At 43.3% G+C, this 23,426-nt stretch overlaps 2 protein-coding genes across 5 annotated transcripts; both read left to right on the top strand.

Moving 5' to 3' along the window:
* Positions 1-240: 240 nt before the first annotated feature.
* On the top strand, positions 241-15,396 carry LOC119024456 (FYVE, RhoGEF and PH domain-containing protein 6-like). Of its 2 annotated transcripts, none has more exons than XM_037107284.1 (21): positions 241-475; positions 2,141-4,049; positions 5,898-6,033; positions 6,280-6,341; positions 6,561-6,591; positions 8,715-8,866; positions 10,238-10,394; positions 10,565-10,652; positions 11,160-11,210; positions 11,298-11,356; positions 11,456-11,527; positions 12,407-12,475; positions 12,890-12,973; positions 13,067-13,146; positions 13,255-13,357; positions 13,460-13,606; positions 13,780-13,885; positions 14,042-14,136; positions 14,227-14,352; positions 14,461-14,600; positions 14,688-15,396. In XM_037107284.1, the coding sequence occupies exons 1-21, from the start codon at positions 463-465 to the stop codon at positions 14,722-14,724; spliced, it is 3,717 nt and encodes a 1,238-aa protein (XP_036963179.1). In that variant the 5' UTR covers positions 241-462; the 3' UTR covers positions 14,725-15,396. The 2 variants fall into 2 exon arrangements, with proteins under 2 accessions (XP_036963179.1, XP_036963178.1); XM_037107283.1 differs by having other exon boundaries at positions 242-475; positions 5,895-6,033.
* A 401-nt stretch (positions 15,397-15,797) lies between these two features.
* nr2c1 (nuclear receptor subfamily 2, group C, member 1) lies at positions 15,798-23,149 on the top strand. 3 transcript variants are annotated; one of them, XM_037107325.1, is made up of 14 exons: positions 15,798-15,953; positions 17,701-17,835; positions 18,079-18,312; positions 18,472-18,550; positions 18,644-18,823; positions 18,923-19,073; positions 19,523-19,619; positions 19,837-20,024; positions 20,378-20,531; positions 20,665-20,786; positions 20,945-21,087; positions 21,434-21,571; positions 22,078-22,183; positions 22,310-23,149. In XM_037107325.1, the coding sequence occupies exons 2-14, from the start codon at positions 17,764-17,766 to the stop codon at positions 22,479-22,481; spliced, it is 1,836 nt and encodes a 611-aa protein (XP_036963220.1). In that variant the 5' UTR covers positions 15,798-15,953; positions 17,701-17,763; the 3' UTR covers positions 22,482-23,149. The 3 variants fall into 3 exon arrangements, with proteins under 3 accessions (XP_036963220.1, XP_036963222.1, XP_036963221.1); XM_037107327.1 differs by having other exon boundaries at positions 19,840-20,024; positions 22,310-22,481; XM_037107326.1 differs by lacking the exon at positions 15,798-15,953 and adding an exon at positions 16,000-16,152.
* The last annotated feature ends 277 nt before the right edge of the window (positions 23,150-23,426 follow it).

Raw genomic sequence — 23,426 nt, 5'->3', positions numbered from 1 at the left:
ATTGTCTGGCACTGGAAAATTCCTGCATACTGGTGAGCAATCAGAAAGTGTATGACAGGAATGCAGACGGTTGTAGTTCATTCAGCAAGGAGCTCTGAGACACTTCACACTGAGTTATTGTTAACCTTAATCATAGTTTAGAGTTACCTGCTTTTGTTCCGGCTGATCCTGGCAGCTCGTGGCTCCTGAGGGCCTCTAGTGGACACTTCAGGGACTCAAAAAGAGGAGCAGAGCGGTTCATTTCACCGCTGGCAGGCAGCCCGCTGCAGCTGAACGGTGTCCCGCAGGATCTCTCTCACACACTCGGACCAAAAGCGAGAGGACAATGTCCAGTGTGTGACAGAACACTCACTTTGGATCGACTCCCCGCGCTGACCCGGACACACAGAAGATGGTCCTGCGTGTCCGCCGCAGTGATTGATAAGCGCTGATAAAAGAGACGCGAAGTGGAAGAGTGGAGCCATGATGAACTCAGGTAAGTAACTGGAAACTTGCTTACTTACTTACTTACTCGGTGATTTAGTGAGTTTGTCAGTGACTGTGCGGTCACTTCTGAGCAAATCCAGCACAGATCAGGACATTAGACAAGGGGAGAAGCACGTTTTATTTATTTCCGTGGGCAAAACAGATACAACATGGTTAGACGGGCAGAAGCAATGCAACAGATGTGTTGTTGATAGTGTGAGGTGAAGCTAGTCCGCAGCTTCCACTCTTTGGATGATATGCCTTTAAATTGATATCTTAAAATAAGTTTATTGACACATTCAAGATATAAGAGAAAAGTTGAAACAGACCTGTGTTTGTGTGTGTGTGTGCGTGTGTGTGTGTGTACAGCTAGATGACTGGCAATCAGGTCATCTTTAGAATTAAAGTAACATCTCCTTATTCATTTCATTTACTCACATCTCACTCTCATTCCCCTGTCTGTCAATGTTCGACTGTGCCCAGAGTCTCTCCCTGCAGACTGTCAAACTGGGTCTAGCTCAATAAGAAAATATGTGATTTTGCTGAGGGGAAATAAACAGCCTCCCTTCCTGTCCGCAGCAGGTCAGCATGTTACTGTTTTTGTCCACCGCAGAAAGATCCTTTTTCGGACGCCAGCTCAAGCCATATGTACCAGTTTTGCGTGACTCTTTCCCAGTCCCTGCTCCCACCCCCATCTCTCTCCCGCTCTTCTTCATCACCCATCTGCTCCCCCTCCTCCTCCTCCTCCTCCTCCTCCTCTGCTGCCTGCTGACATGGGCCATTAGCCGGATTACAGTGCTGTTGTGTTGAGTGGGCAAACAAATGGCATGTGATATTTGAACCCCCTGCCCGAGGAGTTCAGCACTTTACAGCAGTCTTACACTAAGCCGTCACTGGGTTGGGATCAATATTACAGAGTTAAAGAGGGGACACTCGTGAGGGCAACATCTGTCAGATTGATAGTCCATCAGATTCTTACAGCTGGATGTTCAGAATATGTTTCTATGCTGTGTTAGATTAGAGACATAATCTCTTTGATGTGTTTCAGATTTAAAGCTAAGGCTGCAGGATATGGTTAAAAAAGAACATATTGAGATTACCGTCACAGATTATGTATCACGATTAGTAGAAATGGTCATATTTTCATCACAATTTAAATTTTCACATAAAAATCCCCCATAAAAGTAGAATGCTAACATCAGCCAAGGACCAACAGTCACCTTTTGTTCTCATAGATACCAGCCGCCAAAAAACACCTGATTTTTTCACCAAGATCCGAAGATTACTCCCTGAGAAATGAACATAAATGTCAAAAATGTTAAAGACAGCAATAAAAAATGTATGAATCTTGATTCGGATCCACTCCAGAAGTTAAAGCTATTCTGGGCTGAGACCCATCCTCCGTCCAAGTTGAGTTGAAATGCTTTCAGTAGTTTTTTGTGTAATCCTACCGACAAACCAACCAACAAACAAGCAAACATGGGTAATATAATCATGCGCGTGTGACATTTGTTGGGGTCTCTACCAGACAAACATGTTTTTCGTACATCTGGAGAACAAGACTTCATCATAGTGCTGTTTTGTCACCTTCATGAAAAAAGTGCCACTTCCTGATTCAGGGGAGATAACTCCACACAAAAATCTAAAGTTCATATCTTTTGATTCTCTCCTTCAGGCATGCACAAGCCACCTCTGGCCCCCAAACCAAAGCTGACCCAACCCCAGAGGCCGGGGCTGTCTCCCTCGACCCCCAGAAGAGGAGGAGTTCTCTCGCTCGCATCTCCTGGCACCCCAAGGAGGGATAAACCAGTACTGGCCCCGAAACCCTGCCTCTCTAAACTCTCGACTGCTGTGGAGTCCAAACCACTGGCCTCAAAGAGCCTGCACCAGACATCTGTAACAGAGAGCCCGCGGACCAAAGGTCTTCTCAACTCCCACAATGGAATACAGCAAGAGAACAAAAAGCCAGATTGGGATTATATCATTCCTATCTGCCTGTGTAGCCATGAGAACTGTGTGTGCATCAGGAACACATCATTAAAACTTGACAAAACGGAGAGGGACTTGTTGCACAGGGGTAAAAATGAAGAAAATAAAAAGCTTCTCCCTCCATCTCGAGACACTTTGGATAACAGTGGAGATAAAACGATCACAAACAATAAACCTCTTCGAGAGACGTTTGCTTTGGACAAAAATCTCAACACAGACGTCAACATGGCGACCTTTAGGCCGTCACTTCCCCACAGAACGTGGAGCGATGAGGCAAACGGCAATGTAATACCTCACAGTGCACCTTGGCGAGGACCAGAGGAAGATGCTCTTGGCTCCGAGCACAAGTCTTGTGTGCCCCAACCTAGCGCAGCTGCCCCTAGGAAGCCCGTCCCTGTCCCTGTACCACGGAAACCCAGGATGGCTGTACTGACCCGCCAGGAAAAGGTGGAGGAGGGGGAGGGGGAAGAGGTTACAAGCCAGGAAGGGAGGGATGTGAACGCCAAAGAGGTGAGGGTGCCATCAGGTGCTGAAAAGCAACCGATTACTCTGTCTGCGAGGAAAGCCTGCCCCATGCCTGCCCCTCCGCCCAGGAAGAAGCCTCTTCTGTCTGCACCTGAGAAAGCACCGACCTCTGCTCCTCGAGCGCTTGCAGAGGATGTGGAGGAGGAAGACCTGGGCTGGGACAGCAGCAGCAACGAGATGGAGGTGTCAGCTGACAAGGAGGATGAAGAGGTGGAGGTGGAGAAGGAAGGGACACGTGATCGAGATCAGGAGGACGTCTACACGGACTTCTCGCACAGTCCACCTCCTATCAGCCAGCCTCCTGACGTCACCGTGGCAGCAGAGGGTGTGGTGGTCAAGGTGGCTCCAAAGAAGCCCCAGAGGCACAGCAGTCCGATGGCATGGATGCAGAAGAAGGAATCATTTGAGGGGAAAGACGAGGGGAAAAAACTGGACAATGAGAGAAGGCCCACGGCAGATTGTGTTTCAAAGGACAGGTTGATGCGGGAGCTGCCTGCACCTCCAGCAGAGAAGGAGAGCAGAAACGTCTTAACCGTGGGAGCCCTCAAGCCTTCTCAGTCCAGCAAACAGAGAGCCAAGTCGTTCACTGCTGCTGACCTCATCCGCTCTGACGGACAGAAGAGGAACTCTTTCCGGAAACTGCTGGACCTGAAGCTCTCGGTGAAGATGCTCCCCAAGCTGATGGCGAAAGGAGGCGGCCAGAGCCCGGACCGCGGCCCGGATGGTCATGAGCACAGCACGGACAGGGACCAAGACGTTTGTCAGAAGTCGGAGCATCTCAGAGCTGGACGTAAACTCTCGTGCCCGCTGATCGGAGTAGAGCAAAGCGTGGACGGAGAGGAGATTTCTTACTATGAGAACGTCCCTCACTACGAGGAGATACCGGACTACATGAACGTGCAGGCGGGGACGGACCTGACATCCCCTCCGGCCGCCTTCTCGCCGCAGACAGCCTGGCAGAGCTCCCTGTACAGCGATGAGGGCATTTATGAGGAGCAGGAGCCGTATATGTCCTTTGAGAAAAACAGTGGACAACAACAGCAGAGCGAGACACCAGCAGACTGTGAGAGGTAGATAATGACACCTTTCATTCGTGTCTCTGTGTCTCGTTTCCCTCGCATCCTAGTCTTGCCAGTGGGTGTACTGTTCTTCAGGTGATTTGGCCTTGTTTCCTGAAAGGGAATGCAGGAAACCACCTGAGGCTACTTAAAAAAAAACCCATTTGTCTCTAAAAGGTGCAGCCGAGCACAGAGAGGGACTCTGTCATTTGGAAAAGAGGAAGATCACAGAGAAGCAGGTCACATTTAGTCTTTTGTTTCCAGGTTCCTGTTAGGGGAGTTTGACTGGTATGGTGGCGCGTGTGTGTGCACAGCCTTTCAGCTGTTGATGGATTGTGGGCAGACAAGCAACATACTTGTATGTCCTTCGTACCATGAGCGCTCATCAGAGGCAGCACTCACACAAGATGCCCTTTGACAGTCAGGACAGGACAGTTCAGAATGTCTTTGTCAGGAAGTGGAGGGCTTTCTGTGAGTCAGGTTGTTTGTCACCGTCACAGTGCATCGCAGCTAAGCAGTTTTTTGTTATGTTTTTTTTATTTGAGGCCAGAAAAGTGCTTTAACGTTCAATTCTTAAAGGGTAAATCCACCAATCTGACACATTACAGTGTGCTTACAGGTCTTGGTGGAGTGCTACTACATATGTGAAAAAGCTTCTGTGGCTCCAGAGGAAGCTGCATGTAATTTACCTCCAGTGATGTCACTCAGTGACTAGGTTGCATTGTGGGTAATGTAGGCGCTTGCTTTACACTACTTTTTTTTTTTTATATATATATATATGCAGCAGCACTCCCCCAAGACCTGTAAACAACCTCAACCACACAGCTGTTTGGATGATATATTTGCTCAGGTTTTGAGATATTGGTGGTATAGATTTTTGCACTCAAATAAAAGGTGATACAACCAGCTCTACGTACAGCTCCAGCTCGGTGCTTAATGGACTCAGTTAAACTTGTAGTATGTTTATATTGTTTGTAGTTAATCACTTATGGAAAGAATGTATGTTGTGAATGACCAGTGAGCAGAAGTCAGTCGGAAAAATAGGATTAGAGTTTGTGTAACTGTACACTCGCGCAGCTTAGCGTGTCCCCCCTGTTTAGATCGAACTGTGCTGCGGTCACATGTTAAAAACACGTTGGGCAGCTCACAAACAGAGACCAATTCCAGTAAGATGTAAACCCGCCACAGTGTGTCGGACCCGCACACTCCTAGCTGAGCCTCGGGCCATTTTTTATTCTGCATTTTTGTTCAGGGAGGGGCCGCTGTCTCACTTATAGCGCTCCCTCAGGGAATTGTGGCATTTTAGATATGTAGTTGTAGATTTCTCCCAGCCAGAGCTGCGAGGTTAGAGTAGCAAAGTGTCCGATGGTTATTGGGTTGTGTCTGGTTTGGCTATTCTTCTGTTTGTGTTGGACTCTGCCGTGTTTAGCCAAATTGCTTCTCCGTGACCGGAGCGTTCAAGCGTTTTACAGTTTCGACGATTATCACCAAATGTTTTTTTTGTCAAATGCTCCCTTTTTTCTGTTTGTGTGTGTGTTTTTTTTTTATGACTCCCAGTAGATCAGAGCAGGAAATGTTGAATACTGTAGTTTTTCTTTTCATGATGGCACTCCTCCTCATATTAGGTGCTGACACCAGTGTTTTTATTTTAAACCCAACCTCTTTTCCCCTTTTCTGCAAATAACATTCTCATATTACGCTAATCACGCAGCATGTGAGTGACTAAAGATGTGTCATTGTGTGCTGCATTTACAGGTTTTTTGATAAATGCCTGCAAGTGTTAGGGTGTGAGTTAAACTCCCTTTGTGGCAGCTCCCTCTATTCTCCTCTGACTCTAACCTCCTGCCCTTTTGACAGAAGCTCTGTCGATGAGGAGGTGGCACCGCTGGATGATGGCCCTTCAGATGACGACATTGTGGCCAGCACCTCAGATGAGGAGGAGGACAGCAGCTCTGTCTCCAGTAAAGGAGAGCCTGAGCTGCCAGCAGAGAGTCCGGTGAGAGGCAGAAGCTGTTAGATTTATGATTTGAGTCCCAGGAATTTGGGGTCACTTGGGGAAGAACCTTTCTTCTTTTTTATTGATCTTATGTATATCAGCCTCATACAGGACTCTGAAAATACCGTCATGTTTTGTAGTTTTGCTCTGAACCTTGTTTGGGTAAATGTGAACTACGTAGTGATTTATAATAATCCACTGTATTTTCTGAGTCTGTGTTTTTGCACCTCTTTGTCTGAATCACAGAGCGGACAGAAGAAGAGCAAGATTCAACACATCGCCACAGAGATTATGAGCTCTGAGAGTGTGTAAGCGTCTTAAATTGTTTTGTCAGTCCAGTTCTTTAAAAAAAAAAAGCCCCACAAAAGACATCTGACAGTGAACAACACAGATGAAATTCCATTAAATCCCATTGTATTAAGTGGACACCACAAAACCTTGGCAAATAAAACCATAATTATCTCTAGTTATCAAGAGAACACATGTGTAGTGATAACCCCTCTAACTTTTCTAATGTTTTGTTTTAGGTTTGTCGATGTCCTGAAGTTGCTTCATGTTGTAAGTTACCCCCCCCCCACACACACACACCAACAAGCTCCATGTTTGCTGTGATTAGCTGGTGTTATTCTGTGTAGGTCGTATCTAGTCTACTGTCTGAGCCCACATTCTCCATATGTGCTTCATTACGCTAGCTGCTGGGGCACACCCCGTTGCAGGATAAGACTGCGTGTGGACCAGACTCCCCACAGACTCGGCCGCACGGCTCGCATTCCTCGCGGTTTTCCACTCTAGATTTTCATTAGCAGCGTGATCCGACCGTAACTCTACACGTCTGGTGTTAAATGTTGTCTCCTCGTGGCCGTCTCTGAAGTTAAATCTGTGACGGACTCGAAAGTCCCGCCACAATGATGTGATGATCTGGTTTCTTTTCTGTAGCTCCCTCGAAATATGTTTGAGAAACGACGTCAGAAGACACACCCGAGGGTCACAGAAGTATTAAATCTGTTGTCAGACCAGTGGAACTCCGACCAACTTCTAATCGTCTTCTCTTAAAAGTTACTTTAAAAGCTATTTACTTTTTAATTCACTGTACTTGATGTAAAATGTGATGCAAATTAAGCGCATAAAAAGTGATATGAAACGAACATCTTAGCTCCCCTAGACAAAAATGACCAGTGAATGATGAAAAAGCTGTGAGTAGTATAGGACTTGACTGGAGAATTCAGATTGAACTTACCTCTTTGTTTAACTAACGGTGTCATTTAAGCAGTGTTGCATCTCCCCTCTCTCTATGACAGCGGACTCTCACTCCATCTTTAACCTTGACCGTTCATAACAACAATCAGATGCGGGCGAATGACGCGTCGTACAACCAAGTTCCTTTTCAAGTATACCTCTGCCTTTATAGACCTTAGTGGATGTAGTCCCAGACATTATTAGACCAATCAAAGCTGGTCAAAGGTCAAGTCCCTCACATCACACTTAAACTTCAGGTCACTTTCTTGTATCCCATAAGAGACATTTGTCTTGCAGTTGTCTTATTTTACTGCGTCTTTATTTTCACAAAAAATGCTGAGTTTGGTCATATGAGCAGATGTTCAGGCAGATAAAGGTTGGGGAAAACAAGATTGTAGTAGCACTGAGTCATGAATAATGACTCCTCTCTGCAGTGACTCCTCCGCACGGACAGGATGTGTTCGGGTCTCTGTAGATTGAAGAGGAATGGAGTCCGGTAATGAGAAACAGTCGCACCAAGTTCAAAAGAGAGTGGAGGTGACTTAGTATTTGTTCCTTTTCCATCTCTGCCAGGCGCTCGGCCAGATTTTCCACGAAGTGATCGATGATAACGTATCGGGCTGTTTGTTATGCGTTTTTATCTGAATTATCGGTTCAGCCATGTTTTTAGAAATGCTTCTGCTGTGCTCTTTTTGCTGTCCCTGTCAGGTGAAAATGTATTATTGTCTCCAAAAGAAAAAAACAACTTTCCAGCAACACAAAGATAAAACACCTTTGATTTTTAGCTCTGAGTGTGAAGAATATTCTTAACTCATAAAGGAAGATATAATCTTTAAGTGAAAGCGTGAAAATCAATCAAACGGAGGTCTACAGCTTCATGTTAAACCTCTTGTGTTGTGTTTTTTCTTACACGTGACGCACTTCCATCTCTGTCCGCGGTTGTAGTATGAAGAGATCACACATGTTAACCACAGGAGCTCCGTATCGGGCGCTCAGTCAGTGTGCAGCCAGCTTTTTATTTGCCATGTGTCCCCATAAACCACCAAAAAAACTCCACATCATCAGAAAGAGAAGCAGGAACATCACCCTCCAGCTCTTTTCTCTGCTTCTTTTTTTAGTCCTGCTAAAAAACTTTATCCTGGAAATTTAAAATGCTTAATGGGAGTCAGGTGTGTGTAGGTCATGGGTCAGCAGTATTTCTCTTTCTTTATCTGTTAGATTTATTTGTAGTGTTGTTTAATGAGACCAGGTTAAATGATTTGTAGAGCAGGCAACTTCAGATTTGTAGTTTCTTTTTTTTGGTCCATTGTCACCATCCTACTATCAGACATTTCCTTTTTTCAGGAGAACCAGTTCAGCAACAGTTTACGATCACACTTGACATGTGAAGTTTTGCCCTCTGCGCCTGTAGTTCCTGACTTTTTCTCTGACTATCTGACCTACAGGACTTCCGTGATGCCGTGTCCCAAGCGTCTCGTCAGAGTGGGAAGCCCGTGATTGAGGAGCGGCTCCTAAACCAGATCCTCTACTCCCTCCCACAGCTCTACGAACTCAATCAAGACCTCCTCCGAGAGCTGAAGCAGAGAGTGGCCAAATGGTACAACACAATCGTGTATTTTAACATTTGTGTGTATTGATCAATGTGACTGACTCAAAGTGTGCACCCTTACTGTATGGGAAAATGTACGTTAGAGCCCCTGCCACAACATTTGTGCACGCTTTTGGTTTGGGGCTATTTTCAATGGATTTGGCTGAGAACTGGCTAAAAACATTCTTAGCCCCAGACGAGAGGAGGCTATAAACCCAATGCTAAGAAAGCTTTCACACTAGCACAGTCCTAGAATATTACAAAGTGGGATGACTATGATTTTAGCCTCAGGTTTGCTGGCCCCATGAAAATGTACTAAATATAGGGCTAAAAGGTGCCATAGTGAAATGTGGCCAAAGCTAACAATGGACATTTAGAGTGGTCAAGCATCACTCCAGAATGTAAACATAGTCGCATATTCTATTGCTAGAAGGGGAGCAGTATGAATCTCATAGCCCTTGGCTTAGATTAACCCTAGGTTAAAAATGGGTGTGTGAGAAGGGGCAAAGTTATCCCAGGATCAACAAGAGCTAAGGAGAGCTCTGGGCTCAGAATATGTAGTGTAAAAAAGCCCTTTCATTTCATGTGAGGGACATCCTAATACTGTATGTGCTTCCAACCCTGTGGTAAACATGAGTGGAAGGTTCCAACGTGACAAAGAGAGGTCTGTGAAGTTATAGTTTTTCGAGATTGGAGTGGAAGAACTTGTCTGGCTGGCACAGAATCTCTGACCTGAACCCTGTCCAGCACTTCTCCCGTTAACTGGGTCAGAAGTTGTGACCTGAGCCTGATCACTCGACGTCAGAGGCCAACTACGCTAATACTCTTGTGCCTTAGTGAACTTGCGGCCAGGTTCCGAAATCATGTGGAAGGTCTTTTTGGAAGGGTGGAGGTGGCCACGAATTGGAATCAGATTGGTAGTGTGTACTTCAAAACCACAGTCTCTGAAAACTTTGGTTGTTACTGTTATGTGGACCCTGACAGAGAGAATCTGGGTGTTTTACTGTCTTGCTGTGTTGAGGTCTTACTCTCTTATAAGAGAAGCCGCTGCCCACTTGTTAGCCGCAGCCCACAGTGACTGGAAAAGCAACCCAATGTCACCGCTGCCACCAGTCTGTAACAATGTTTTCTTGATGGGTAGCATTCTTCAGTCACACTTTGTTGCATTTGTTACATCTGTTCCTGTGAGACTTACTACTGTCTAATGCACAACAACACAGGGAGTGGAAATATTCTCTTTTCTTCTCTGAAACAGGCCAAAATTATATTGTTTTATCAATCCTCCTGAAATATATAACCTACCATAGCGTGCCGTACAGCTCAGTTACATTCTGTGTTGCAGTGTCTAGTTCATCTCATTCTACTTTAATCTGTTTACAGGGAAGAGCACGCCCAACTAGCGGACATCTTCCTGAAAAAAGGGCCCTATCTGAAGATGTACTCCACTTACATCCGCGAGTATGACAAGAATGTGGCCACACTGGAAGAGCAGAGCAAAAAGAACCCAGCGTTTGGCGCAGTCGTACGGGAGTTTGAGGTAATGACGGCTGCTTGACCTGTTTTCTCTGTCTGTGGGGGCGTGTCTTTTGGGCCAGCGTGGTTGGATTGTTTATTCATGTGTGGAGAATGTGTTTCTGAATTTGTTCCCGTAAACTGTGTCATTTAAAGGATGTGTCTCTTTGTTTTTTGTTTTTTTGTTTGTCCAAGGCCAGTCCTCGCTGCGCCAACTTGGCCCTGAGGCATTACCTCCTGAAGCCTGTCCAGAGGATTCCTCAATATCAGCTGTTACTCACAGGTATACAGAATTACATCACATTCATATTAACGTTAATGTTTTGACACAGTGTTGATAAGTCAGTGGGGTCCTAAACTTTGCACAGTTCTCTGACTTGTCACGTCTCATTATAGGCATCATGCTGCCCTCTGGTGTCCAGAGAAACTAAAATACTCTGGAATTTCTGTCTCGCCTCCTCAATCCCCATATAATAAGATTTCTGAAGTGCAGCCCAAATCAGATTTAGTGACATAACATGAGCTTTAACATGAGTGAGATTAGTGTTTCATGAGTCTGATGGATCAGGGTCGATCCCCCCAGAACCGCAATGTGAAGAATGTTGCCCGCGTCACTCTTGTATAATTGTATTATGTAAGCACCTGCAGACCTTTTTGTCCAGGATTTTAATTTCAGATTACGCTCCAGGAATTTGCTTCACCAGACTGAGCGCTTGCAACCCAATGTACTGACTAGTTCACTTGCTTGACTTTTGATCCGGGATCTCAAATGGTTGTAACTGTGTTCCAGACTATCTCAAAAACCTGTCAGAAGACTCAGAAGATTACAAGGACACACAAGGTAAAACAAGGTCTTCATTTTACATACTGAAATGAAATGAAAATGGCTTCCATCTCATATCTGATTTTCACATTTTTGTCCACTCAGCTGCCCTTGTGATAGTGAAAGAGGTGGCCAATCATGCCAACGACATCATGAAACAAGGGGTAAGAGCCTCTAAGAAATAGGGCATCTGCTCTATCTTCGATTGACATGTTGATAAAATTCTCTAGGTACGTTGCTTACGTCCACTGATGTGCTCTCAGGATAACTTCCAGAAGCTGATCCAGGTGCAGTGCAGTCTGAACGGCCAGCATGAGATAGTCCAACCTGGGCGGGTAAGGCTGCAAAGATCCCGCTTGGAGTTCTTTTGAATGCAAACTATTTATAAATGCACCCCTTCAAGATTTGGTTTTATAAATAAGATGGTTTAACTGCATTAATCATTCGATAAATATTGATAAATTTTTTTTAGTTGAAGCGTCATAATAAAGCTGAGAAAACCATTTCACTTTTAGATCCATTTAGCTGCACTTCTGGAGCTCTTGATTGTGTCATGTGATCTTCTCAGCAGATGGAGTTTGCCCGCAGACTCAACGTTCTCAAGTCCAAAATATATGAATCCTTACAACAAGTTTAGAATGAGTGACAGTTGTGTGTTGACTGATGACACACTGTAGAGCTGTTCACACAGGTTTAAAAGCATTCTTAGGACAGCCATAGCCCAAAGCTAAGAAACACTGGCTAACTCCAACTTTAGCCTCGGGCTTTCTGCCCTGAGAGTCCATTGAACATGGGGCTGAAATTCCCCGTGGGAAACAGTGGTACTTCTATGCGCTTATAGTATGTAAACGTTAGTCAGATGTTCCAACAGACATTTAACCCAGGGCTATTAGCAGTGTTTACTCTGGGTTAACACTCTGCGTGTGAAAAGGGTCCAAGTTTTCCCAGGTCAACTCTTAACCCATGGCAATCATTAGAATATGAAGTCTGAAAAGCCCTTATTACAGTCGTCATTAAAATATAAAGCTTCTTGTCATTAGAGTTAAATCCAATTTTGTCACAGTTATTATAATGAACAGGAAACCAGTTTAGCAATACTGGAAATATGCTGTTTTTTTTAAAGTTCAGGAGTCAGAAAATGATGTCAAATCATACTTGTTAACTAAAACACCATGAAATAACAGACATGTTCTCGTGATGTTTTTGTCCTCCAGATCTTCCTGAAAGAGGGCATACTGAAGAAGCTGTCCAGAAAGGTCATGCAGCCCAGAATGTTCTTCCTGGTACAGTACAAGCTGTCTCTTCCTTTTGTTTATTGCATCCACAGTCTTACATAATATAATCATGATAATACTGGTAGTACTCTCTCACAGTCACTTAGTCCAAAATGTGTTCTGTGCCAATTTGATTGCAATCAAATGCAAGTCTAAAAAAGCTTCCGGCTTCCGTTCTCAGTCAGGCAGTATGTAGTCACAGATTTAACACACCAGCTCTTGCTGCTGTTAATGATCCTAAAAAAAAGTTCTCGATCAAAGACTCTGACTGTCTTCAGATCAAAACTCAGAGGCGAGTTATTGAAGCATTAAGGAGGCTAATGAAACCATAAGATATCTTGGAATCATTTTACTCTGAGCTCCTCTGTATTGCATTACAAACAACAGAAATTAAATGATGTTTCTTTGTTATTTCTCCTTTAGTTTAATGACACATTGCTGTACACCACCCCTGTTCAGTCAGGCCAGTACAAGTTCAACAACATGTTGTCTCTGGCTGGGATGAAGGTGAGAATTTCACTCCCTATTTTCTTGTACTCTTGGTTCTTTTAACATAAATACACAAAGATTAATACTGCCCACGATGAAACATAATTACAGGTTAGCAAACCGAGCCAAGAGGCCTATCAGAACGAGCTGAACATCGAGAGCGTGGAGCGCTCCTTCATTCTCTCAGCGAGGTAATGCTTAGAAACAAAGGATGCCTTTTCATGGTGTGTTTTTCCATGTAGTGCATAGGTCTGTTAATACTGTGTGGGTGTGTAGTCACACTTTCTTTCTCTCTGTAGTTCAGCAGCAGAGCGGGATAACTGGCTTGAAGCCATTTCCACAGCGATCAGTGACTACACCAAGAAGAAGATCAGTTTTATACCTGGCAAGTCTCTAGAAGAGGTAAATAACATCTTAGGAAATTGAGCCTCCCACATTTGCAGTGTGTGAGCAAGTCTATTTCTTAGTTAGAAGATAACATATGTTTTTTTTTTTTGTACTCAGGTAGAACTGAATTATTGTGATGATGGTGCTCCTTTGGGATCCAAAGCCCCCATATGGATCCCTGACCCACGGGCCACCATGTGTATGATATGCACCTGTGAGTTCACGCTAACATGGAGGCGACACCACTGCCGTGCATGTGGGAAGGTGAGGTGACAAAGAAGGGATCACATTTTGAAGATGTAGATTCTGAAATGCTCTTCGGCGTCAAAAACTGTGAAAACAGCAGAATAAAAACAAAAACTGTTGTGTGATTAAAAGGAGGACATCTGGGCATGTGCAGGGCAATTAACATGTTTTCTGCTTCATCGTCGCATCAGGTGGTGTGCCAGTCTTGCTCCTCCAACAAACACCAACTTGAATACCTAAAGAATCAGCTCGCAAGAGTGTGTGATCAGTGTGTCCTTGTTCTTCAGCAGCAGAAAAGTGAGTCTGGCTTCCCCTCAGGATTGCGATCTGCTCCAAATGCACTTTCTCATATTTGTATGTCGCCCAAGGCATAGATAAGACAAAAAGCACACCTTGTATTCTCTGTGTTTTCTCTGCATCAAGAACTGCATGTTCCGCATTTCTGTTCATCAGGTGAACAAGCCCTCTCAGCAGCTGTATCCCCTGGCAACAGAGCGACCTTTGCTTTCTCCAGGAAGCAGAAGAAGATACCAGCAGCCCTCAAAGAGGTTGAACGATGTTTTGAACTGATCGAGGCACGCTGTGATTCGGTGATAGCGACGTAATATCTCATCAGACGGGTTTGTTACTTGTTTCAGGTGTCTGCAAACACAGACTCCTCCATGAGTGGGTATCTGCAGAGGTCAAAGGGCAATAAGAAGCAGGGGAAGAGGCTGTGGTTCGTCATCAAAGACAAGGTCCTGTACACATATGCAGCGAGTGAGGTAAGGTCTAGCACTTGGATCAATACGAGCTCAGCATCATGTCATAATTGGACCAAAGGAGGTTGATTTCATGCTCATTTAATAGGAGTCCTTCATTGTTTCATTCAGGATGTCGCAGCCTTAGAGAGCCAGCCTCTGTTAGGATTCATGTTGAAGGTGGATTCTTCACAGAAGTTACAGTTTAAGCTCTACCACAAAAACACACCGTACTACATTTTTAAAGCTGATGATGTCCAAACAGCGCAGAGGTACAGTACAAAAACCAGAGCCACTTAACTGCATGTCGTGACGTCAATAATCATACTAATTACAAACTCTTTGTCTTTTCGAAACAGGTGGATCGACTCATTCAAAGAAGCCACGGTGCTTTAGCAGTTCCAACTTATTTATGTCGCCCTTGTCTGAAAATGTTTTACCTCAGCGCTCTCTGAATTCTGCACGAAGCATCAGGAGACACCATATTGCACTGTCACAAAATCCAAATATTTTATTGCTCTTCTCAGATATACCATCATTGCTTTTTACCTTTTTATTTTACGAGCCCTCCTGTTGTGGCAGAATCATGCCACAATAATCTATAGCAATTTTAGATGGTTAGACGTTGATTTTTTTTCTTCATGACAGATTTTTTTTATCGTGGTCAGTAGATTTTGTAATGAATACTGTCGTAACATTTTGATCCACCACATCAGTTTTAGAGGTCAAAAGAATTCATGTAGATGTTGTTGTTATTTCACACTTGTAAATCTGGGAGTAGAAGACACGACGAGCACTCTTCATGCTTGTGTAAGAAAGTCTCACCTTATATTGTTCTGTTTTTCCATGCGATTAAGACTACAGTCTTAACGCTATATCAGGGGAATGTTCACTATTTGTATTTAAATGCGTATTGCACTTAATGAATCAGATGTCTGTACATAGATTATACCCAGCTACACACACACACGGCCTCTGTAAATACAGTGTGTATAGTGTACTCAAATTTCAATGAATCACATGTTTAAATTCTGTCACTGAAATAAATGTTTGGTTTACAGTCCTTTATGTCCTGGTCACCTCCATGGCGGGTGGGGGGGGGTTATATTGTGTGTATTGAATACAAATGGGGAAGTAAATTACTCACATTTATTCTGATCCAAGAGATTTTTAAGTAGATCAGATTCTTCCTTTAGAGCCCCCCCCCCCCAACAGAAATATGAGGATGTTGCAGAAAAAGCTTTAATTGTACAATAGTGGTGCCTGCACTCCATCTTCTCCTCCATCTGAAATCATAACATTACATCCAAGCTATGCTCTCTAAAAATAAACTATTATGAGAAGGTTTAGGTTACAGCCAAGTTAACTACCATGGTAACATACTGATTGCAGAGATGTGCATTTCCCCCGTGACAAAACACTGAAGCCAAGTTAAGCCAGGAGGAAAACTGGGTTTTGACAGACTGACACTGGCAGACGCTGTGGAGCGCTGCTACCAAGCTGCGCATGCGTACCAGTCGTTTATTGATGAGAAAAAGGTCACGAACTCTGACCCTCCCAACAACTGCAGTTAAAATATTAATTTATTGAAGACAATAACATCTGACCTAACAGCTCCGTGTACGGTAAGTAATATTTACCGATGTGGACGCATGCGAGGCTCGTGAAAGCGAGACGAGGGGCCACTAACACAGGAAGGGAGGGAGTGTTCAGTCGGTCTACAGCAGGGAGGCAGCCATTAGCTACCAGCTAGCAACTAACTAGCAAACAGCTAAACTAGCTCATTAGCACTGTCACCGGGAGCCCAGCGCGGACAAACTGCAAGTATGTAGTAGTGTTGGTGGCGTGTATGCGACTGCATAGCTAGTTTACGAACTAACGTTACACAACTACTATGTAGCTACCGGTACCAATTCGGTAACAGTTAGTGTTAACGGACATGTTAGCTAGCCAACAAGCTTAGCTGTGCCAGCTAACCGTGTTGCTGTTAGCTGTTGTTAGCTGCTGTGCTAGCGTTGTTAGCTAGTCTCTCTAAACTAAGCAGCAACGTTTTTGATTTAAATCTAAATGTGACAACGGCTAGCCGAAGTGTTGAATCGTCTGCTGTCGTGTGCAAATGCCGACTGATGTGCAAGTCCAGTGCCAGAATTAAAGCGAAAATTGCCTAGTTGTCAAAACTGAAGTCCCGCCGTTGTCTCTGCGATTCAGCATCATGGGCCCTGAACCCTAGCATGCTTTAACCCTTCAATGTTGACCTTTCACCCACAGGAAAAGAAATACCTTTATCTTCCGTATCGATTTTAAATAACTGGCTGTCAAGAGCTTGTTTGTGTTACGACTGCAGCTGTAACGCCCCTTCGTTGTTACGTTAAAGTGGTTTTAAGATGTATTTTATAACAAGGCCACCAATAGTACAGTTACGAGCTAGCGCCGGCTAGCGCTAGATTCGTTAGCACAGGCCACGAACTAATATTAGTTAGCGTTAGTGACATGCAGTGTGATAAAGCAGATGTTCGTAGTGGATCTGTTGGTTCATTATAGATAATTTCAAGCCAGCCTTTACTTTATTAGCTGTGTACACTATTTGGAAACACTGATCAAGTTCTGACTAGAAATGTCTTCTACTAAACGGGGTGGATAAGAGTAGTTGTAACGTTAGCTGAGTGTAAAGATTTATTAATAACCGCAGGGTTATGATACACTAACTGTTACACCATGTTGGAATACATTTGTGTCCGAGCTGCGGGTCACTTTAACTAATTTCAGTATTATTATACGATCTACACGTGCGGTAAAAGTTTAATAAAATGTATTATGGGATCGCAATTCAACACAAGCATTCAACGTCTATTAAAGAAACAGTCTGTTCTTTTGTATTTTTCTTGTGAGCAGCAAATCCCCACGCAAACACCAACAACATTTAATTAAGCCTACTAATAACTAACAATTGTCAGTATAGCTTTTGATATGAGCACTGTAGTTTTGCTGCATCAGTCTGGCTGTAAATGCCTACCAGTGCCCCTAATGTGGACACATTTGCTTTAAATAGTCCACAACAAAATCATTATTTATTCCCTCGAAACATGCCATAAGCTAAAGTGCCCAGTTGTTTAGAGGAAATAAATTTACCTTTTTAAAAAATGAATTGGTGACCTGTTTTTTAAGATTCAGCAGGAAACAATGGGCTTGGGGCTGAATACCTCAGACATAATATGGTAGGGAAGTCTGAAAAAACTGAGAAGTATCATACATTTGGTTTGGTTGTCATTAAAAAAGCTTTAAAGTCAGCCTTAAGGGGCTTAAGGGGCTCCTTCACCTGACCTAAAGTTTGTTTTAATAAAACATGAAGTTAAACGTGTGTTTTATTTACAGGTGTGCATGCCTCATGGCGCGCTGATGTGACGAGCAGTGGAAGAAGGTGTGTGCGATATCAGAATGGATGGACAGACCCAAAGGATTCAGCTTGTGTCAGCAGACAGCAGCATGGCATTGGGACACAGAATCCAGGTGATGTGACAGCCTGTCCACCACTTGAGACTTATTATTATTACTATCAGTATTGTAGAGACTTTTGTTACTTTGTTTTATTCTGTGTGAATAAACACATATGCACAATCTGCATAGAATTGTTATGTCCTAGATCAAATAATAGCTGAAAGTATTTCTTTGTCATATCATTAACTTCTCCAGCACTCTTTCTGCATGTACAGTCAGCACTCGCTCATGTTTTTATTTCTCTATTCCTGATAGATTGTAACTGATCAGCAGACTGGCCAGAAGATCCAGATCGTCACAGCACTTGAGCCATCCTCCCCTGGAAAGCAGCAGTTTATCCTAGCTAATTCTGACTATTCCCCTGGAGGGAAAGTGATCCTGGCCAAGCAGGAAGGCTCACCCAGCAAGGTCATCCTCGCTACCCCAGATGGCTCTGGGGTTAACCAGCTGTTGTTTGCCTCCCCGGAACTGGCTGGGCAGCAGCTTCAGGTAACGCCACAGGATATTAGTGACTTCTCCCAGCCAGTTATTATGTTATAACAAGTTACTGAAAGGTCTTATGACTGAAGCATGAACATGCTTTGTCAATCTGAACTTATGCAGTGCTCGCTGTATTAAATTACTCCATTGTCTTGTGTTGTTTGCCAGTTTGTGACTGAAGGATCAGACCAGTCTATTGTGAAGCCAATTGTGGAATACTGTGTTGTCTGTGGGGATAAGGCCTCAGGTGGGAATTAAGTTTAATTTGCTTTAACACTATTATTTTGCATTAACACACATAAGCAAGCTTTCACCAACTGAGAAATCTCTCCTCTCTCAGGGCGCCATTATGGAGCTGTCAGCTGTGAGGGCTGTAAGGGCTTCTTCAAACGCAGCATTAGAAAAAACCTTGTATACACATGCAGGGGGTCTGGCGAGTGTGCCATCAACAAACTCCACAGAAATCGCTGCCAGTACTGTCGACTACAGCGCTGCATTGCTCTGGGCATGAAACAGGATTGTAAGATGTTTATATAATGTTTATATTCTACAAACATTTGTGGACATGTTATTGAGGACTCACATTAATATGATCTGGTGCCTTTTGTTTTGTCTTCAGCTGTGCAGTGTGAGAGGAAGCCTGTTGAAGTGAACACCCGAGAGAAGTCCCTCAACTGTGCGGCCTCCACTGAGAAAATCTACATCCGCAAGAACCTGTGTAGCCCTCTGGCTGCCACTCCCACTTTTGTATCCGATAAGGAAACTGCCAGGTACAGCCACTTCTCAGTGTCCCAGCAAATGTTTGACAATTTGCTTCCAAAATTACTTTTACAATTAATTGATTATCAATATATATATAATATATTTTTTTCTCAATTGCCAAATCAATTACGGTAATCTACTAATCATCGCTCTGATTTGTTGTTTTTTGTCCTCCCAGTTTTAAATGCATGGTAGAGATGAGAAACCAAAAACACAAGTCAATAAAATGTTGTTCAGTACAACACTGCCATGTTGAATTAGCACCTCTCTGACACATTGTCTTTATTTGACAAGAAGAAGTGCAAGAGTGTTGGAATTTCTTCTGTTAGATTGGATTGAATCGAAATCGATTGTACATGCATTACTAAAACTGATAAGAGTTTGAATAAGGAGTTGATTGTACCTTACGGTTTAATATAACATGACACAATGGGAAATGTCAAATCTCTAATTGCAGGTCTACAAGTTTGCTCGAGTCGAGCATGTTGCTGAACATCCAACAACCCTTCTCCAAGATGGAAAACACCATCTTGATCCCAGCATCTCCGGACAGGGTAACTCTGATGCAGTCAAATTACATTCAACACTGCATCTAGTTAGAATCTAACTTGTTATTCTTACATAGCCATCCAAATCTAAATATAAAATCACCTGAGAAAATATGAAGTTTTAACCGCTTCACGTGGATGATGTCCAGAGACAGGACAGTGAAAACAAATTTAAGTTTCTCTGTTTATCAACAGGCTTAATAATGACTGTTTACCCACCCAGCAGGATGACCCATCTCAAGGTGACCTCGGCACGCTGGCAAATGTGGTGACATCCCTCGCCCATCTCAACAAGAGCAGGGAGGAAAGTGACAGCGGCAATGATATGATGGGAGTTGAAACGCTTAGCAACGGGGACAGCTCCATGACAGACATCCAAGGAGACGAGCAAACTGCAAGTGATATCACTCGGTGAGGGAGATGTCGTAAAGAATCAAGAGGGTTTGACACTGACCAGTAGTTGTCTCTGAAGAAGTTGATACGTAGGCTTGAGCACCACAGGAGGACTAGAAAGAAACCCAGGGGCTGTTTATTTCTGGTTGTCACAAAGCTTTAATAGAATTTCCTGTAGGGCCATGTGGTCTCTGACTCCACTATTACAGACTTGATTAGATTCATCCCTATTCAATCAAAAATGTAGCGTATGTTGAGGGTCTAGTCCAGTGCTTTGAGTTATATTGTCTCTTCCTGTAATGTTCTCTTCCAGTTTCAGTGTCCAGATGAAAACGTGGATATTTTAATGTGACCTTTTTGTGTTTGATTAGAGCTTTTGACACCCTGGCCAAAGTCCTCCACCCTCCTGATGGCTCAGCAGGAGAGTCCTTGGAGGCCACAATGCAGCTGATGTCAGGGGACCAATCAGGCCCTGTGGTGGAGTTGGAAGGACCTCTACTCTCTGACAGCCATTTCCCTTTCAAGGTAAAAGTGACGCTGACCTTGAACCTGAGGATGAAGTCCCACTGAGACCAAAATCCCTGCTTATGTGTTACTGAGTCATAAATGTATCTTATAAACAATGCAGTCATGTTTCCTCTCCTCATCTTTTTCCTAGCTTATGATGCCTTTGCCTGTGCCAGAGTACCTCAATGTCAACTACATCTGTGAGTCAGCTTCCCGACTGCTTTTTCTCTCTATGCACTGGGCACGCTCGATTCCTGCCTTTCAAACCCTTGGGTAAGCAGTCGTCACAAGGATTTTCATTGTTTCACCAATACATTTATTGGACTCTGTCATTATGTAGCGGTTATAAAATCTCAGCTGAATGATGTTTCCCTTATTTGACCGTGGAGTTCGCTGTTGTAAATGTAAATTGATCTTATTTTATTTCACAGTGGCCAAGACAATGACATTAACTTGATGAAAGCCTGCTGGAATGAGCTGTTTGCCCTCGGTCTGGCACAGTGTTCCACTGTTATGAATGTTGGTACCATCTTAAGTGCCATTATCAACCATCTGCAGACCAGCTTACAGGAAGGTAGGAGAGCTCTGCTGTTGGTTGCCTGCAAGGTTTAAATGCAATACAAGGAAAAACAGTATTTTTCAGTGTGGTGCTAGAAGGAAAATAAGTCATCATGCATAGAGATGGGTGTTGTTCTCAGCTGAAAAGAATATTTGGTACAAATGATGTACTTTTTAGGAGTCGAGTATCATCTGAGTAAAATGTTTCAGTATCGGCACTGTTAAGTCAAGTTTTTAAAAAGTTTGTTCTGTAAATAGTTACATAAAAGCTCAGTGTCTCTTGAATTTGCCGATTAGTACACTAATGTTTGGCCCCTTACATCTTTTAGTCCTCTAAACTTGTCCTTTTTTGTCTCCTACAGACAAGCTGTCTCCAGACAGAGTAAAACTAGTTATGGAACACATTTGGAGGATGCAGGAGTTCTGCAACAGCATGATCAAGCTGTCCCCAGACTCTTACGAATATGCCTACCTCAAAGCCATCGTTCTCTTCAGTCCTGGTACGTAAATAGTTGGCAAGTTTAAAAGGAGTCTGCATGTCTTTCAATTCTTAAAATGTCTGAAATTTGATTTCATGTATGGATACATTTTGATTTATTTTGTAAAACGAGTCTAGCTCTTTTGCGTAAAAGTCTACGCATCTGATGTGATGTAAACCCTAACCCTACAAATCGTTAAATCTACCATTGAAGCTAACACTATACTTCCACTGAGATGTTGGCACAATGTAGATTACCCTAACTGTAGTTCTACACAAAATCTACCTCTGTAAGGACACTACCCTATACTACAAAACTTCATACTTACCCGAGTAAGAAAAAGAGAATTTGTCCAAAATATCAATCTTAAATTTGGTTAAAATGGTCTTAAAAGGGTCTTAAAAAGTATTATCTGATACATGTCGACACCCCAACATACAATCCTTTGACAAAAAATTACAGAAGTTCTACAGAAAGTTAAACGTGCACAGACCCATTTCTGACTGTGTGTATGTATTTTGCACTAGATCACCCAGGCATAGATAACACCCCACAGATTGAACGGTTTCAGGAGAAGGCCTACATGGAGCTGCAGGACTATGTAACCAGGACCTACCCAGAAGACTCCTATCGGTCAGTTGGCAGTAGAACAGAATCGCTCTATATTTGGCGAGACAGATTTATGATGTTACCACAGATGTACTTGCTACAGAACACATGTTCAAATTTTATGTCTCCTTTCCACCTCATTGATCTCAGGTTATCCAAGCTGTTGCTGCGTCTTCCCGCCCTCAGGCTGATAAGTGCAGCTGTCACAGAGGAGCTGTTTTTCGCAGGGCTCATTGGCAACGTGCAGATCGACAGCATCATCCCTTACATCCTCAAAATGGAGTCCACTGATTATAACAGCCAGGCTGCCTCCGGGGTCTGACACACTGTGCCATTTTTAATTGCGCTGTTGGACTGTTAAACTTGACAGCCAACTAATCAGAGTGCCCCGCAGAACGATCACTAAGTGGTCATAACGTACTGTATTTATGACACAGTATCCTTTGGGAAGTCTCATTCGTACCTTGCTCCTTATTCTGACTCCTCAGTAACCAGTCAGTAGAGCATGACTCACAAAGAGGACGGATGACAGACACTTTAGGAACTCTTGAAACCTGCATAGTAGATTGCGCTTTTTATTGTACATAGTATTTTATGCTTCATTGCCTCCAGGCCTTTCCTTTTTCTGCAGATCTTCTTTGTAATTTGAAGGAATATGGACGGTTTGTTTTTTCAGTGCTTTCCTACATGGTCATGCTTTTTTTTATTTTCTAATAATTATGAGGAAAAAATACTTGTCAATGTGAATTGATTTGTGAAATGTTGTTATCGCTAAAGGTTATGACCTTTTATTTCTTATTTGTTTGCCAGTCCAAAGGATCGGGCACTTGTCAAATATTTGACATCATCATCATGTTGATCTGAAGTGATTGTGTAAATAGATTTGTGTATAGAATGCACCAAGAAGTGGGCAGAGATGGGCAGCACTTGGCAAATCATGGACAGAAAATGATGATGAAGTCATTTGAAAATAAAAACTCATTTCATTCACTATTCTCCAATTATTCACACAGTTAAGCTTAATTTTGATTGACAGTATTCTTCACTGTATCTAATGCTGTGGTCTGTTTGCAAGGAGGAAGTGTAGCTTTTCAGGCTGAGCTTGCTTTTTGACACCATTTTGTTTTTGTGTCAGTATTTTAGAGCAGCTGTGAACAACCAAATACCCCTTAAACGTGGGGTTGGACCCATGCTAGGATAAATTGGGGAGTCAGCAGTCTGCATTATAATGGGCTTTCTGTGTGGATGAAGAGAGGGGAAGTGTTCT

Source organism: Acanthopagrus latus, chromosome 8 (assembly GCF_904848185.1).
Source record: "Acanthopagrus latus isolate v.2019 chromosome 8, fAcaLat1.1, whole genome shotgun sequence".
Taxonomy (NCBI): Eukaryota; Metazoa; Chordata; class Actinopteri; order Spariformes; family Sparidae; genus Acanthopagrus; species Acanthopagrus latus.
This window is presented reverse-complemented; position numbering and strand designations above follow the sequence as displayed.